General features: G+C 41.5%; 2 protein-coding genes across 4 annotated transcripts in view; one reads left to right on the top strand and one right to left on the bottom strand.

Annotated features, from left to right (window-relative positions):
- Nucleotides 1-17,621, bottom strand: part of LOC5564163 (signal peptide peptidase-like 3) — a 221,800-nt gene that overhangs the window by 85,421 nt on the left and 118,758 nt on the right. Inside the window, exon 1 of one of the 2 annotated variants that reach the window (XM_001648461.2) lies at nucleotides 6,706-6,776. The exons of the other annotated variant lie outside the window; for it this stretch is intronic. The gene's annotated coding sequence lies outside the window, so the exon portion shown is untranslated. Of the gene's footprint in view, nucleotides 1-6,705; nucleotides 6,777-17,621 lie in introns of those variants that run through there. 2 annotated transcript variants of the gene reach the window in all.
- Nucleotides 13,486-17,621, top strand: part of LOC5564166 (fatty acid hydroxylase domain-containing protein 2) — a 36,687-nt gene continuing 32,551 nt past the window's right edge. Inside the window, exon 1 of one of the 2 annotated variants that reach the window (XM_021850394.1) lies at nucleotides 13,486-13,700. In XM_021850394.1, coding sequence (XP_021706086.1) covers nucleotides 13,625-13,700 — 76 coding nt within the window. In that variant the 5' untranslated portion in view covers nucleotides 13,486-13,624. The remainder of the gene's footprint in view (nucleotides 13,701-17,621) is intronic. The other variant, XM_001648458.2, reaches the window with a different exon arrangement.

Genomic DNA, 17,621 nt, shown 5'->3' with positions numbered 1-17,621 from the left:
TATGATTAAAATAATATTTATTTTTCCAGCATATCTCGGAAGGAGATCACGCGTTTGCCACAAAAAAGTATATGTTAAATATTGGCAGTTTCAAAAGTAATTATCATTCTAACAACACATCTGACAAAACAGCAAAATATTAAAATGGTTAACATTTAGCTTTACTAAATAATAAAATTTAAAACAGTATAAATATAAGGAACAGCCTATTTTTAAAAGAAGGCAAAATTTAGTCGAGTTTAGTACACGACACTGAAGACGGCCTTGCAGTTGAGGTCGAAATACGCGTATCTGTCAAAGGATACAAACTCTAGTGGAATTAAACGGTATAGTACTAAATTCGGTTTTTCATCTACTTCAAAATTTATAATTAAACCAATAGAAGAATGGACACCAAAAATTATTGTGACATAATAAAACGAAAAGACATTAAAAAGTGGGTTCAGAATCATCGAAGCGATTGTGCTATAATTTTCCCCGAATGCCATTACCCCAAATGACTGGTTTCCCCCAAAAGTGGTGAAGAGAAAGAACGATAAACAGTCAAAAGGAGGAAGCATTCTGTTATTCTCGGCTATACACATGTTGGCAAAAATGCTGAGGACGGTAAAACTCGGAAGATCCGCCAATTAAATAAATAAGGGTACATATTAGATGGTCAGTTCGTTCACCACCCTGAAATGTATAAAGTTACGACAATTATGAACGCTAAAAAAAAATCGGGGAAGTGGGCCGGTCGGGGAAACGGGATATTCGGGGAACTAGCGTTCGGGAAACGCAATTCGGGTAACCGACGTTCGCGGAAAAGTAGCACAACCCATAGAAGTAACTGCATTAATCGATTTCTCTTTTCGCTGATAATTTGAGCAGATCAATGTTATCGATTTCCGCCCTTTTGTCAGTTGGAAAAAATGCTTAAAAATAAAGCTCCAAAGAACACCCTATGCATAAAAGAATGAGAAATTTATTGAAATTTTAAATCAACAGTTTTCATACCTATAATTATGGTTACATCATATTTAGAAAAAAAAAAAGACAATTAAAAGAAGGGTAAATTTGTGCTAAATATATAAAAATCTCCAGTGCAAAAATTTGTTCCAATAGCGAAACTCAAAAGAAGGGTAATTTGTGGATAAATAATAAAATACTATTGGCAATTACTTTCCTAATATGCTTAAATTTATTCAAGAGCGAATGATTGTTGAATAAAGTGTCATTCTGTATCAATTGACTCCAAAACAAGCCTGATGTCATCAGAAAGATTCAATAAAAACGTATAAACGAAAAATTGAGAAATTCTTGGTATCAGACTCATTATGCCAAACGACTTTATGCCAAATGACCTACCACCAAAAACAACACCTACTCCTAGTAACATTTATCCCTGCGATTTTAATTTTTAAACTGAACAGTTCTCGCATAACCTGTGATCTTGCCCTAAAAGCCATTGGTAAACGAGTGTGTAGTTTGTTGTTACCGAGCAAACGAATGGATTTACACGTTAAGTATTCAACAATGCTACGATGAAGAGAAGATACTTCTCTATCTCCCAGTGGTAATAGTTTTCATCCTGGTCCATTCATTTGCTTAGAAACAAGGAGCTACACACTCGGTTACCAATGGCTTTTAGGGCGAGATCACAGGTTTTGCGCATGGTGTGTTTCGTAGAACAACTTTATTTCAAAAAAATAGGTAAGTCTAAGACTTCACCATAATAAAGTCTAGGTCTCTCGCGTTCATATGCTGCAAAAACCAAAAAAATCGGTCGGGGGGTCTAGAGTATTTTTTTTTTTTAGTTTCGAGAGACTTGCACATATATTCGTATTTGCGTGTCTATATATTTATGTACATTAGGGCGGTTCAAAATTTCAAAATGTTTGAGAATCCAATCTCCCATATATCCCATATATACATATATATCCCCCGACGAATAGTAGAAGAGGTATTCATGAGTTTGTTTGCTATTATTTAGTGTAATATGGGATTATAGCCCTGCAAACATATACAAAAATCCCAAACCCATTTTAGCCTCATGATGTTAGTTTCTGATCTTTTCATAAGCACTGTGCCATTAATAAAATAACATAAAAAATATAAGATTTGAAGCTTCTCTCTAAAATAGTATATTTTTCTGCACCATGGGACAAGTATGTTACATGCCTTATAACAAGGTTTATCACATGCGAGGCTCTCTACTAGTCAATTCGAAAAACTGAAATTGTGTTGTTTGAAAGGCGGATAAATCACCTTTGTAACTACGAGTGGAAAGAGAAATCTCGCATAATTTATGATCTCGTCCTAAAAGCCATAGAAGCCATAGAAGCCATAGAAGACATAGAAGCCAAACCTCGAGTTTTCAAAAGCACAAGTCTAGAGAAGCAGACAACCGGTAACTCACGGGTCACTCGCTGGTGGCGACCAATCAATAAAATGTTCAACGCAAAAGGTTGTCAGGTTCTCTAGATTTGTGCTCTTGAAAAATCGAGGTTTGACTTCGATGCATCTTCACCTTAGGACGAGATCATAATTTTTGCGTGAAATAATTTCTAATAACTTCTTACATTATTATGACCAATTTAGGTACGATTTTCAAGGGTTTTCATGGAAAATAATTAAAAAGACGCTTGAGACAGTTTTGCAATTATGCGTATATCATTTGTCATTTATGCTTATTACAGCTTTTTTAACCAAGAACAACTTTACCTTCCATGCCAAGGTGTTCAAATGGTTTGATCTTGCAGTTTGTCCCGTATCTCCATATGTTCAACGCAATGTGTGTCGGTACAAAACAACATATCCATAAATACTTCACACAATATACAAAAAAATGTTCTGGACCCCCCGACCGATTTTTTTTTATTTTGGTCGCAAATGAAAAAGCACAGTCTAATTGTATTTAGTTCGCAATTTCAGACTTACCTTTTTTTTTGTAATAAAGTTGCTCCACAAAGACACCGTGATGCGAGAATTTAATCAAATCTCGATTACTTTTTCAAATCGACGTAAGTAACTTCCGTACGGTTTTGAGAAAATTAATTCAGAAGAATCACAACCTGTCTTCTAAAACTGTTTTAAAATGTGTGTGTTTTTGTGGCCGTGCGGTTAGTGTCGTCAGGCAATGAGCGCATTGTGTCATGGGGTGTGGGTTCGATTCCCGCTGCAGCCATTGAAAGTTTTCGTCAGGAATGTGTTTTGTTTTGATTTTGATTCGCTCAAGTAGTATTTTGTTTTGATTCGTGGATAAGTCACTTTGTCTCTCCATACAGCGGAGCGGCGAAAGTAGTGGTTAGGTAACGAAAGTTGAAAATCTTACTTTCGTCGTTTTGTAAATCCGGAAAGTAAACGCTCTAAAAGTGAAAAATCGAGTTGGTTTAGAACAAAATGTGTAGAATTTCGTCTGCGAAACACGTAGAATCGATAAAGTAAGTTTGTATACTTTTTTGACTTGAGTCGATAAGTTGACTTGTTTGAATAAGTTTTCGAGAAATGATTGATGCAATGTCCAAAACCACCACACCAGTTGGTGAAATTTACAAACAAAAGTGTTATTAGATTATGCTTCTCTCATGGAATTGATTTTTGATAATTTCGAATTGGAATACTCGTTTCAAAGAACGAGTTATTTAATTTTCTAACATTTAATAACGTACATATAGCAGGAATTACTGAAATTGATTTGAAACCTGGATCCAAAAATCGCTTGAATGAAGCATATGGTGGAGTTGCTATCATCATTCATAGGCATGTAAAACATCAACTTTTTTTCGTCATTGTAAATATACTTTCATAGCTGCCACAAAATTTAAAAACGTGAAAGCACATAGCGATGATAGAACTATCTGCATCCTTATATATAACGCGTAATTCCAGAAAAAAAGTAGATATGTATACTTGGTATCTAGATCAGGTTCCATGCAATCCTTTATAATTATCACACATTTATCTTCGCTGGTAAAAGCCTATCGCAATTCTTGAAACACTTAAAAACCAAATGTAGGCACATACATCAATTCAAATTACCCTCTGAGAGTGTCCATCGTAAATGAACAACAATTAACGACCAAAGTGCGCTGCCTGCCCTTGAACAAACGCGCCGAAGGCTTGGACTAGTACCCGATCTAACGTGCATTTTAAAAACCCATATAATCTGAGCTCGTGTGCCAGCAACACGGGAAGTACGAGTAAGTACTAAGTACTTCCCCACGCAACGGACCACATGGGAAGTGAACGGCGAGCGCAAATGATAGACCACAGTGTGAAATTTTAAAACCACGGTTCGCGAACCAATATTCAAACAACGACTAGGGGCATGAAAGCTACCGGCCGCATCTACATGGGCGTATGACATGGGGGAGGACCAGGAACCCAATTTTTTTTCGTGGTATTAAACACGAATTAAAAGCAAAATTATTAATAACACTGGCGAACATTTTTTTTTAACAATTACCGAAAAACTAGACCATATACTTTGCAATTGGACAAATTGATGTGAAATTTGCGAAAAAGTTACATGTCTTCTCGGTGTGAATCGAACTCACGACTCCCTGTTCACTAGATATGGCGCGTTACCCCAACGCCATGAGAGGACTTATGGACGCAGAACCTGAATTCGATTTCAGCTCAATAATCATGTGATCCTCTTTCGCAAATCGCACTTCTTTCGGAAGAATTAGATGCTCATCCAAACACTACGATTTCTATTGTATATGCAATGCCTAGCCCGAGCTTGATTGATTGTTCATAAGTTTTCAGAATGCGCGGAAATATCCCAACTATGGCAGCTTATCCAACCGGAGTTAGCGATCTTGAGAGGTCGGAGAAACTTTAGTTTTTCTATGCTTCAGTACCCTGAATTACAAGGAATTCGTAGAGAAAATCTTGGAAAAATTTTGAAATACTTCATTAGATTTGTCATTTTTGTAACAGAAAGTAATTCAGAAAACCTTAATGTGATAAATTTAAGAACCTATTTGAGAATGTATACTTAACTATAAGATAAAGTTTAATTTCAACTGACAATAAAACAATGAGGGGAAAAAAAGAAGAAAATCTGATTTTTTTTCTCCTTCTATTTAAAATATTTTTATTTTACATTCAGTGTTGTGAAAAACTCAATTTCTCACAACTCACACTTCAGATTTTTCATGCGTGAGTTGACAATCATGCAACTCAGCAGTCAAAAAATCATGGATGAGTTGGCTCACCTTTTTGACTCATTGTCTCGTATTTCCACAGTTTACTCACACATGGCAATAATTTCTTGTTAGTCTGGTAAAATTATATTATTTCTTTCTAACGTAAACAAGAACATTCGGGTTTCACGAGTTTCTGCCGTGTTTTGCGACTGAATCATTTTTTACGGTTTGAGTTGATTGAGTTGATTTTGCGTCAAAATCTCAAGCGTGAGATTTGCGAAGCAGATCTCTAATGAGTTTGCTCTCACGGGAGAGTGTATTGATTGAGATTTTGAGTGTGAGTCTATCAACACTGTTTACATTTTTATTTTTTTTTAATGCTAGCCCTCCTAGCTACGCCAATGCACATCGATTCTACTTGCTGCTATGTACCGACGGCCTTTTCTTGTGGAACTGCAAAAGCAAAACTCTACGCACTAATTGAATGATTCACACGTGTCGATTGAATTTAGAGTTCTTCCTACCGTACCACTTGCTACACACTGCAACCAACCACAGGCAACAGATGGGCAGAAGGCGGAAGTTTTTTGTTTTCAATTACGCAAACTGGTCGAAATTCGGGCTGCGATTTGAACTTGGGGAAGCTAATTGTAGGCAAATTGCACAATGGAATTAGGGGCTCCGGCTTATTTGATCATCTGGTGTCTTATGATGATGGAACACGTAAGATAGCTAGAGCTAGTCGTTTGATTGCTCCGATAGATAAAGGTAAGTTTTTGCCTTTGAAAAGATATTATGGCGAGCGAGGTTTTTTTTTCTGGTTGTCAATTCAGTGCGAGCAATTTGTTGCCACACCATCGTTTGACGCCTGTTGAACATGCGCGTAATAAGCAAGTAACCGGCACAACAATGGTAACATTGCTGAATTGTTGCGTTTGCGGTTTACTAATTCCGTATGCGACAAGCGAACAGCTAAACAGTGATTGTAGGTTTTGATGAAATTATTGCATATTATACGAGGTGATTTTTGGTTTAAGTGCTTCTGTGATGTGCTTATAATGAAAGTGAATCTTTTAATTTATATTTTTTCTTATTTTAATTTTTCAATTATAAAATAAAAAAAAAATATAAAATAATCCCAAAGCGATAGTCGATGAAATCGGTATCCGTTTTCCATAAATTTGTGTGAAGGCAGTTGAAACATATTCTATTTCAAAATATCAAAATAGAGAAAAGGAAATAGTATGATACAATATAAAATCAGCCTTAATTTTGAAGTCAAATTAAAATGAATGCTACAATTTTAGTTTCGTAATCAAAATATGTCTTTGGGTACGAAACTTCTTTCATGGATTATATTTTACATGAGCAATCGAAGTGAAGTCGAGTCTAGTACACAACACTGAAGACGGCTTACAGTTGAGGTCGAAATAAAATACGCGTATCTGTCAAAGGATACAAATTGTAGTGGAATTAAATTGTATAGTACTAAATTCGGGTTTTCATTTACTTATAAGCATTCAATTGAAAAAATGCGATCCCTGCTCGTTAGAAAAACAAAGTTACAAACCTGGGTCCTGATTGTGGTCTGACACATTGATCCAATCTAGTATTTATCACAGTTTTGGCCGGAATTACCTGAAATGAACAGAGAAATTGTATGCGGTTAATGTTAGATTTTGCGATAAATTCTTCTGCATTTCTGTATTTCTGTAGTGTTGTATTCGAGTTGAATGTGATTAGTGGAAACTTAGATACCTTAATATACATGTTTCTATGACCAATAAACGGTATAGTTTAAATTTGGACAGACTGCTCAGAAATCAAATTTGACATGCTTGAACAGATGTAAAGTGTAACGTATAACAGTATTATAGCGGAAATCAACAAAAATATATTTTAAGGGTTTCGAGTTTTGTTCAAATAAAGATATGACATTAGGGGTCTATTTTATGAGTAGATTCGATCAAAATGACTCGACTGCCTAGACAATCAGAAATCGCATAGAAATTCACGTTATGACTCGTTTATTCATACTAATTTCATCAAACCCGCAAAACACCGTGGATAACATCGTTAGATTGATGAGTTTCCTCGCATAAAACACTTTTTTCTGAGTTCATTTGTACATTTTTTTTCATCCCGTAGACTCGTACAAAGTAAGTCGGATCAATCCGTAGCAGCTGTCAAATCAACATTTGTTATCATAAGATAAGTCGCATAAGATCACAGTTTAGTCCGGTAGAATATTTATACACTCGCATTGTATACTATCATTCGTCACATAATTAATGCACGTATAGACACAGCTCTTTCACTAGAATTTTTCGATTGCTGTCACTCCATGTGGCTGGATTTCTATGGGAGTGAATCTACCCGATTTATAGAATAGACCACTAGGTTTACAATATTAAAGAATGGTTTTTATTTTTATTTTCATGCACATGCATATCTGTACTAATACAGGGACAAAAAAGTAAAATATAATCAAAATTCAAACATGTATAGCTTCCTTGAAAAGTGATGACATTTAAAGCGTCTGGAGGCATTTTTAGCGGGTAATTTCAGAGGGATGACATGAGCCAATAATTAGCAACCCAACATTGATTCAACATGGTGCCCAGTGTTTTTGTTTAGATCGTTTGGGAAGAACAAAATGTATGTTTTTTTATCTCTGAAACTAACACCCGAGCACTAACACAGAAACACTAAAATCAGGAGCAAGTTAGTGTAAGCCCACCAGATAGTGCATACCAAAACGCGAAGTACCAAAACGATGTCAAGAGGCGTCGAAATGTATTCAGATAACAGCCGTATTAGTCCTCTGGGTATTTTGATCTAGTTTTTTTTAACACCGCTAGCGCATGACGGCTCACCATAGTAGCATGTCCGAAAGAACTTGAAACTATTGAGAACCAGAGCTACAGGTCCAAAGCCCTGATAAAGGTGGATGGTTGTGATGGCTATGACCGTGGTCATCATGTAAAGAACAAGCGGACGATGCTGTATCGTGTCAGCATCGAGGAAGCAGCCCCTCTAGCACGATGTAGGTAGCGCAACCCTGGTTAGGTGGCCTATCGAAGACTTTTCACCAACCAAGAAAGGCAAAAGTAGAGCAAACGGATTGATTTTACGGCAACACACCCGGCAACGAATAAAGGACAACGATTGGAAAGTTGGATCTTGGAACGTGAGAACTTTGAATGAACCCGCGCGTGTTGGGCTCCTGGTTCGTGAACTGCGGAATGTCGGCGTGAACGTGGCAGTTATCCAGGAAATACGCTGCCCGAGAACCGGAGAACGCGAATTCCGAGCGGTAGACCCCATCGCCAACACTTCATTCAAGTACCACATCTACTACAACGGTGGCGACAGAGCAGAACGTAGAGTTGGGTTCATAGTGATTGGGAAGCGGATGAAGCGAATTATTCGGTGGAAACCGGTAAGCGACCGAATCTGTGTGTTGAGAATGAGGGGCAAGTTCTTCAACTGATCAGCACATATGCGCCAACGAACGATAAGCCCGATGAAATAAAGGATGAGTTCTATGAGAGCCTGGATAAGGCCTACGGAGAGTGCCCAAAACAAGATGTCAAGATAGTCATCGGCGACGCCAATGCGCAGATCGGGAAAGAAGATTTCTTCCGACCCGTCATTGGAACGGAAAGCCTTCAATCCATTACCAATGATAATGGCCTGCGGCTAGTGACCTTCGCTGCTGCTAGAGGGATGGCAATCAGTAGTACCTACTTCACATGAAAGAATATCCGCAAACACACCTGACGACACCCGAGTGGCGATGCCTGCTCCCAAACAGACCACGTGCTGGTTGATGGGCGACATTTCTCAGATGTCATTGATGTCAGGACCTTCCGAGGCCCTAATATCGACTCGGATCATTATCTCGTTGTAGCTAAAATTCGGGCGCGGTTATCCAGCGTCACGAGTTCCACAACAAACAGAACGCTGCGCTTCAACGCTTCAACAACGCTTGTCGACTGATGGGGTAGCTGCGCAGTACCATCAGCAACTAGACGAGCAGTTGGGAAGAATCAACGTTGCTGGAAACGTCGACAGCCTGTGGGACCCTATCCAGGAAGCGGTGACAACAACGGCGCGGGAAGTGATCGGCACTGGTCAACGACGAAGACGAAACGGCTGGTTCGATGAAGAGTGCCAGAGGGTGACAGACATGAAGAATGTCGACAGAAGCCGTATGCAGGGCAGCGAGAGCTGAAGAAAAACGAATCCTCCGCAGAAAGAAAAGGCAGCACGAAGAAAGTGTGGTAGCTGAAGCACAAAAAAGCATGAACCGGAATGATATGCGGAGATTCTATGCAACGGTCAATGGTGCGCGGCACAATACCGTACCAGTGCCCGCCATGTGCAATGACCGAGAAGGGAATTTGCTGACCGATAAAACGGCGGTGGCTGCCAGGTGGAAGGAGCACTTTCAGCAATTGTTGAACGGTGAGAATGGAAATGTAGCGAGGAACAGGATGAACATAGATGATGACGATCAAGCTGTGGACCCACCAACCATAGGGGAGAGGTTAAAAAGGCTATCAGCGAGCTGAAGAACTGTAAGGCTGCTGGGAAGGACGAGATCCCGGTCGAGCTTCTCAAGCACGGAAGCGAGCAGCTTTATCAGTCGATCCACCGAGTACTTCTGAAGGTATGGGAGGACGAAGATTTGTCCACCGAATGGTTGGATGGCCTCATACGCCCAATCTACAAGAAAGGGCACAGACTGGAGTGTGCCAATTACAGAGGAATTACCCTGGTGAATTCGGCGTACAAAATTCTGTCGCGCATCCTGTTTAACAGACTGAGACCGCTCGAGGAGTCCTTCGTCGGCGAATACCAAGCTGGTTTTCGTGAGGGCCGTTCGACAACGGACCAGATGTTTAGCTTGCGAATGATCCTAGACAAATTCCGGGAGTATAACTTGCAGACTCATCATCTGTTTATTGATTTCAAGGCGACGTACGACTCAGTGAAAAGAAATGAGCTTTGGCAGATAATTAGGCTGATACGTGCTACGCTGGATGGTTCGAAATCAAGTGTTCGGATGGCAGACGAGGTGTCAACCTCGTTCGTGACGTTTGACGGGCTGAAGCAGGGAGACGCATTTTCGAATTTACTGTTCAACATTGCACTCGAGGGTGCTGTTAGGAGATTTGGCGTGCAGAGAAATGGCACTATTATCACAAGGCCACACATGCTCCTTAGCTTTGCGGACGATATAGACCTAATCTGAATCGATTGCAGGTCAGTGGAAGAGGGCTTCGTGCCTCTGAAGAGGGATACAGAGAGGATAGGCCTGACTATTAATTCTACCAAAACGAAGTACATGGTTGCAGGTAGAGATAGGGGCAGGCTTGGTGGTGTAGGTGCTGAGGTAGTGTTTGATGGGGATGTGTTTGAAGTTGTTGAAGAATTTGTTTACCTTGGAACACTTGTGACATGTGGCAACGACGTTTCCCGCGAAGTGAAAAGACGTGTTGCGGCTGCGAATAACAAAATGCGGAAACAAAATTCGCCCTGTATAAAATATTGATTCTTCCGGTGGCTCTCTACGGGCACGAAGCGTGGACGTTGAAAGAGGCAGACCAGAAAGCTTTCGGTGTTTTCGAGCGTAAAGTGCTGCGGACAATACTCGGTGGGAAACTCGAAAATGGTGTGTGGCGCAGACGCATGATTCACGAGTTGTATCAAGTGTACAAAGATGCGAATATTAGCAAGCGTGTAAAATACGGCAGACTTCAGTGTGCTGGTCACTTAGTACGAATGTCGGAAGAATTGCGAAAATTCAGCAGGGAACCAAGTAGAGGTCGGCGGCTTCGGGTAAGACCACGAATACACTGGCTGTACGCAGTGGAAGAGGACCTGGCGACCCTAAACGTTCGGGGCAACTGGAGAAGTTTCGCCCAAGATCGACGAAGATGGAGCTCTACAATACGCCCGGCAATGGCGTGACGCTACGCTGTAGCCATCAAAGTATCAAGGTAGGTACTATACAACCTGTTCACCTCGGACATGCCTCAGCTCCTTGTAGGCGGCTCTCTATCGTTGTCCGCTGACGACACCTCAGTCGTCTACAGCGGTAGATACACGATAGCGTTAACATCTCGACTCCAGAGAGGCTTGAATGTCTTGTCAGATTATTTGAACAGCTGGAAGATCTGTATCAACGCGGCGAAGGCCCAGGTCGTCCTCTTTCTCTATTCCAAATCTCCCAGACTTCTCTTTAATGAATGTTCGAATCCTCTGAGCAGAATCTCAAATGGAGAAACTTTAAAGTAGATGGAGTACCGTGTACCTTTTAATTCCGCTCCTAAATGCTTATCTTTGACAGATACGCGTATTTCGACTACCACTTGCAGTCTTCTTCAGTGTCAGTTACTCGTATCCACTCTCTACTCCCAGACTTGTTCCGGCTGAGGATTGTAAAATCACCCTCGGTGGATTAACGGTAGAATGGTCTGATGTGGCCGACTACCTTTGTTTAACGTTAGACAGCAAGCTTCTCTTTGGACAGCAGATTGACAAAACGGTCACAAAATGCAACATCTTGCGTAAAGCGCTATACCCACTAATCAACCGAAAGTCAACCTTATCTTTGAAGAACAAGCTTGTTGTTTACAAACCGGTCATTCTTCCGGTCATTGAATATGGCGTACCAATCTGGGAGAGCTACGCTAAAACCCACCAGCTGAAGCTCCAAAGGACTCAGAACAAATTCCTCCGGATGATCCTCAACAGTCCTCCGATAGTGAGAACAACTGAGGTTCACCGTCTGGTTGAGCTAAAAACACTCGAAGAGCAAGTGCTCGTGACTCGATCGATAGATACAGGGCTCGTTGCCAACAATCTGGCCAGCAGGTCATCCGGGACCTCAGTCCCCCTCCTATGTTATCAAATTTTTATTAGTAGACTTGTAGTAATTAGGTTATCAAATTTTTATTAAAAAAACTATCAGTGCCAGAGGGTAAAACCAAACCAGAAACAGAACCTGTTCAAGGACCCCTCGGTGGTCAACCTCTTGAATTGTTAAAAATAACTTAAATGTAAGAGACAAAATGAAAATAAACATGAATTTAAGCACAAAAAAAAATACGTGGAACGATCACTTTTTCAGCGAACGTGGTAGAGTAAAGACTAGTAGCAGCAACAAACCAGTAGCAGAAGGAAGCAAGCCGCAACCACCGTTGAAGAGTCCGGTTGGATTGTTCCGCATGCAGCGCTGATTTTGCGACGGTCTCATCCACCTTGCTTATCGGTTTCGGATGGGAACAAGCTGCAACCATCAGTCTTGGTTGTTCCGCTTGCATCCACCTTGGAAACTCTCAGGAACTACCGCTGAAGAGTTCGCTTGATTGTTTCTAAGATGGCGGGCCAACAATAGAGAATGCGACATGTTGCGACAGAGATCTTGAACTCCATTGAGGGAATCAAGGCTTTCTTCTGAATCGCAAAGAAAGGAGATTGTCGCGTATTGTCGAAAACTATTATAGATCGCGAACTTCTTTTCAAACAACTTGAAGATAGGAAGCACAAATCTTTTACTTATGATGACAAAACTGAACGTTTGTTCAAAGTCGTCCTGAAAGGTTTCTCGAGTGACGTTGACGAAAATCGATCAGTATTCCAACGATAATGATATAATGATTATAGCATTGCTTTTTTGAATATTCTTAATCATCATTTGCCTAGTCTAAATTTAGAGAAAAAAAACGGATTATTATCAGTGCTATTGATTTGCGCTCCTAAGCCAATGTGCGACTCTGCGCAATCGAAAAATAAACTGTAGACATCAAACAACAACAGTTACAAAATTTAAATTTATTTACTACTGGACGTGACAAGAATGCGAAACTACAAAGTACAACAACGCACTTCCACATAGCGCAGAACGGATTCATGGGATTTAACTCTAGCATAATTTATGATAACGTCCTAGGCGCCATTGATAACTGAGTGAGTAGCTCGTTGTTTTTGAAGAAATCCATCCAGAAATAACAAGACACACACTTGGTTACCTATGGCCTTTAGGATGCTATCATAAAATATGCGAGAAATTATCCCTCGATTTGGAATGCCTCAACAAACACACTGAAAAAAAAAACATTCGCTTTCATCTTAATTGCGGCATTACGGCCAACTGATACACCCGCAAAGTCAAGTAAGGCACCGGTATCACACACCGCACCGTAACTCAACGCTCCGTCACCCATTCAGTAATAACTGCTGAACTAAATGAACTCGCGACTGTGACACACCATACAATATCAACTCCCATATCGACTACATATGTACACTACTAAAAAAATGTATATAAAACAATCTTATCTCTCCGAACAGCCACAAGCCGACGACTAAAGGTTCAATTAAATCAAAATAATTCTGCAGCGCAGCCTACCAGCAGTTGTCTCGGGACGTCGGGTTTGTACTGAGGTGGAGCTCTCCGTACGGCTCTTTCGAAAAACATGGAAATGAATTACAACGTTTCCAAAAGTGACGGCTTTCTGCAGCAGAAATGGGACGCCTTCCTGGATGTGGTCGGTAAGTGAAAGGTGAACCATCCGGGCCCCCCCTGTGCGTGTGCCAATTGTCATTTGCCATCTGCGATCGACCCCTGGGGGTAACGATTTCCTGTGCTACTCAGAAATGATATCGAATAAGCCTCCGGTCTAATTTATCTAAATTAGCATCTATTCCGAAGTGTTAATCCGTAAGATAACCTTTTGGATTTATTGAGATATAAATCGACCTTATACATAGATCATCGTGTGCATGTGTATTAACTCCTCTTCAGGGCTGGTAGCGAAAAGTGAAAAAAGATTTGAGAAAATCGTGATCAAATAAGGGCTTAGCCCTTTTCACCTTTATGACCAAATTTCTCTTGTAAAAGGGTAACATTACAAATGGATTTGTATTCTACATGATGTGTAAATGTAACTCGTTGGCTATGGAGAATTGAAGACAGAAAAAAAATATATGTGAATCTGGCCCGAAATAAGCCGTTTCAAAAAAGTATGTCCAGCACAATTGTGCTGCTTCGTCCCGAAAGGGATAGAGATTGAAAAGGTGCCTTGAATTCTAAACAAAATCAGTTTATTTCACTTCAATCAACTACACTGTGTTATGATGGAGAAAACAAACATATGAGGTGATCTGCTGCAGGTTTCACTAGACCACTAGTCGAGCACCGTAATTTGATCAGGTCGGTAGCAGTTGACTTTCCAAGAAAGCTGTATTTTTCGTTAGTATCTCACTGCCGTTCTACGCATATTTGTCCCGCTGTCCATAAGGTTTACATAGAACATGGGACAAGTAGCCGTAGAAGGGCAGCTCAGACATTTCATGTTTTCTAGTTTATAGATGTCTAATGATGATTTTGAACTATTTCATTTTTACTAAGGTCAGTTTTGCAAAAACAAATGAAGGTGTAAACTGCCCATAAATGCGTGTCAGTCCCATGTTTGCTGGATTTCCTATGTACATGGGACAATTATGCGTTTATGGGCAGTAAAGAATACTGTTGGAAATGTCGGTATCAGTGAATCAAATTGTCATCAAAACAGATGAAAAATAAACAACAAAGCCGGCTCGCTCAACAATTTGCAAGTGATAAATTTGCCCCCGGTTTACTTACTTACCAGTCAGGCTAAGGCCTGGGTGGCCTCTGCTGTACGTAAGAGAAGTCTCCATTCGACTCGGTCCATGGCTACCCGTTGCCAGCCACGCGTTCTGCGAAGGGTCCGCAGATCGTCCTCAACTTGATCGATCCATCCTGCTCGCTGCGCACCACGTCGTCTTGTGCCGATCGGATTGTTTTCGAGAACCATTTTCACCGGGTTGGTATCCGACATTCTGGTGACATGCCCGACCCACCGCAGCCTCCCAATTTTTGCGAGGTGGACAATGGTTGGTTATCCCATCAGCTAGTGTAATTTATGGTTCATCCACCTTCTCCACGTTCCGTCTTCCATCTGCACTCCGCCGTAGATGGTCCACAACACCTTCCGTTCGAAAACACCAAGGGCGCGTTGATCCTCTGCACGTAGGGTCCATGTTTCGTGCCCATAGAGGATTACCGGTCTAATCATCGTCTTGTAGACTTCATGCGACGGCGAACTTTGCTCAATCGGAGCGTTCTGCGGCATCCAAAGTAGGCACGATTTCCAGCAACGATGCGTCTCTGGATTTCTTTGCTGGTGTCGTTGTCGGCGATCACCAGTAGGCCAAGTACACTAATTCTTTGACAACCTCGATTTCATCACTCACCGTCAATCACGGTAAAAAGAAGCAAGGTATTATACTCCGAAAAATGACATTTGACAGTGACGTCATTCCTATCGCAAACTCGAACGAGTGCAAAAGAAAGCAAGCCCTTCTCTCCTTTACTGTCCTCAAGGCCTCATGCTTGACGATAGGAATGACGACACATGTTTTGATGGAAAATCGTTGTTTACACGTGGAAATAGCCTACCTTGTTGTGTATACCGTGACCGTCAATATGAACTCGAGGTGGGGAGCGTGCCGTGTCTTCTCTTGAGCCCCTCGCTATCATGTACTTCGTCTTCGACACATTGATGTTCAGTCCGATTCGCCTAGCTTCAGCCCTTAGTCGGATGTACGTATCCGCCATCGTCTCAAAGTTGCGTGCAACAATATCAATGTCGTCGGCGAAACCAAGTAACTGAACGGACTTTCTGAAAATCGTGCCAGTCGTGTCTATCCCCGCTCTTCTTATCACACCCTCTAAAGCAATGTTGAACAGTAAACACAAAAGGCCATCACCTTGCCGTAACCCTCTGCGAGATTCGAAGGGACTCGAGAGCAGGGTTGGAAAAAAATCTGAAATTCACTCTACAGTAGTCGAACAAAGCCAATCACAGTCAGCGAAGCCAGTGAGACTCACGTCCATCGCTGCTGTAGGCAAAAAGCCTTGAAAATTGCAAAACACCTGTTGCTAACGGTTACCCAAAATTACTGTAGAAAAATGTTCTATTTCCCGCTGCATTTCCCGCATTTAGAGCCTTCAATTACACTACTGATTTAGAGAAATTCATGTACCCAATATAGGCTACTTGATGAGATTCACGATTTTAAACTACTGTAGTGAGAGAGCCACGTGATTTTCGCGAAATTCAAGCCTACTACTATTACCATTCCCAGCACTGCTCGAGAGTGTCCCTGATACTCATACTACGCACATTACTTGCTCCATCGTCGCCTTGATCAATCTTATCAGTTTGTCCGGGAAACCGTATTCGTGCATAATCTGCCATAGCTGTTCTCGATCGATTGTTTCATAGGCCGATTTAAAACCGATGAATAAATGATGTGCGGGTACATTGTATCCACGACATTTCTGCAACACCTGGCGGATGGGGAATATCTGGTCCGTTGTTGCTCGTTCGCCCATAAATCCTGCCTTATATTTCCCAACGAATTCTCTAGCAGTTGGTGATAGACGGCGGCATAGAATTTGGGAGAGTACCTTGTATGCGGCGCTCAAAATTGTGATCGCACGATAATTGGCGCAATTCAACTTGTCGCCCTTTTTGTAGCTGGGACACACGACACCTTCCATCCACTCCTCCGGCAATACTTCCTCCTCCCAAATCTTGGAAATAACCCAGTACAGCGCTCTTGCCAGTGCATCACCACCGTATTTTAGCAACTCGCTCGGAAGTTGGTCCACTCCAGCGGCTTTGTTGTTTTTCAACCGTCTAATCTCCGTTTCTACCTCTTGGAGATCTGGAGGCGGAAGTCTTTCGTCGTCCGCGCGTGCTCCCAAAGTTATTCCGTCACAGTTTCGGCACATGTCTGCTTGTGGTACAAAGCCTTTGCACGAACGATTAAGCTTCTCGTAGAACTTCCGTGTGTCTTTAGCGCGGAACAGCTCTTCCATCGCTTCGCGATCTCGTTCTAGGTGGCGCTTTTTTCCCCGGAAGATCGAGTTTTGTTTGTTCCGTGCCTGTTTATACCGTGCCTCGTTCGCTCTTGTGCGGTGTTGCAGCATTCTCGCCCATGATGCATTCTTCTCATTCTTCACCTGCCTGCATTTGCCGTCGTACCAGTCGTTTCTCTGATTCGGGGCCGCTGGACCTAGTGCTGCTGTTGCGGTGCTACCTATGGCGGATCTTATGTGCCTCCAGCCATCTTCAAGAGTGGCGGCGCCAAGCTGCTCTTCCGTTGGTAGGGCCACTTCCAACTGCTGCGCGTATTCTTGGGCTACTTCTGAGTCCCGTAGCCGCTCGATGTTAAGCCGCGGCGTTTGGCTTCGACGCGAGTTGGTCACCGTCGAAAGTTTTGAGCGCATACATACAGCAACTAGTGGTAAAACATGAGCTCAATAGCTTTCAAAAAACACACTGCCGAAGTGAATCAAAAGTGCCAAGGATTGTTTCAAAAGGGACTATTATAATATTACGCAACTTTTTTTGAACCATTATTTAAAAATGCGTTTTTTTT

Source organism: Aedes aegypti, chromosome 3 (assembly GCF_002204515.2).
Source record: "Aedes aegypti strain LVP_AGWG chromosome 3, AaegL5.0 Primary Assembly, whole genome shotgun sequence".
NCBI classification, from domain to species: domain Eukaryota; kingdom Metazoa; phylum Arthropoda; class Insecta; order Diptera; family Culicidae; genus Aedes; species Aedes aegypti.
The sequence above is the reverse complement of the archived record's forward strand: the minus strand, read 5'-3'. Positions and strand labels throughout refer to the sequence as shown.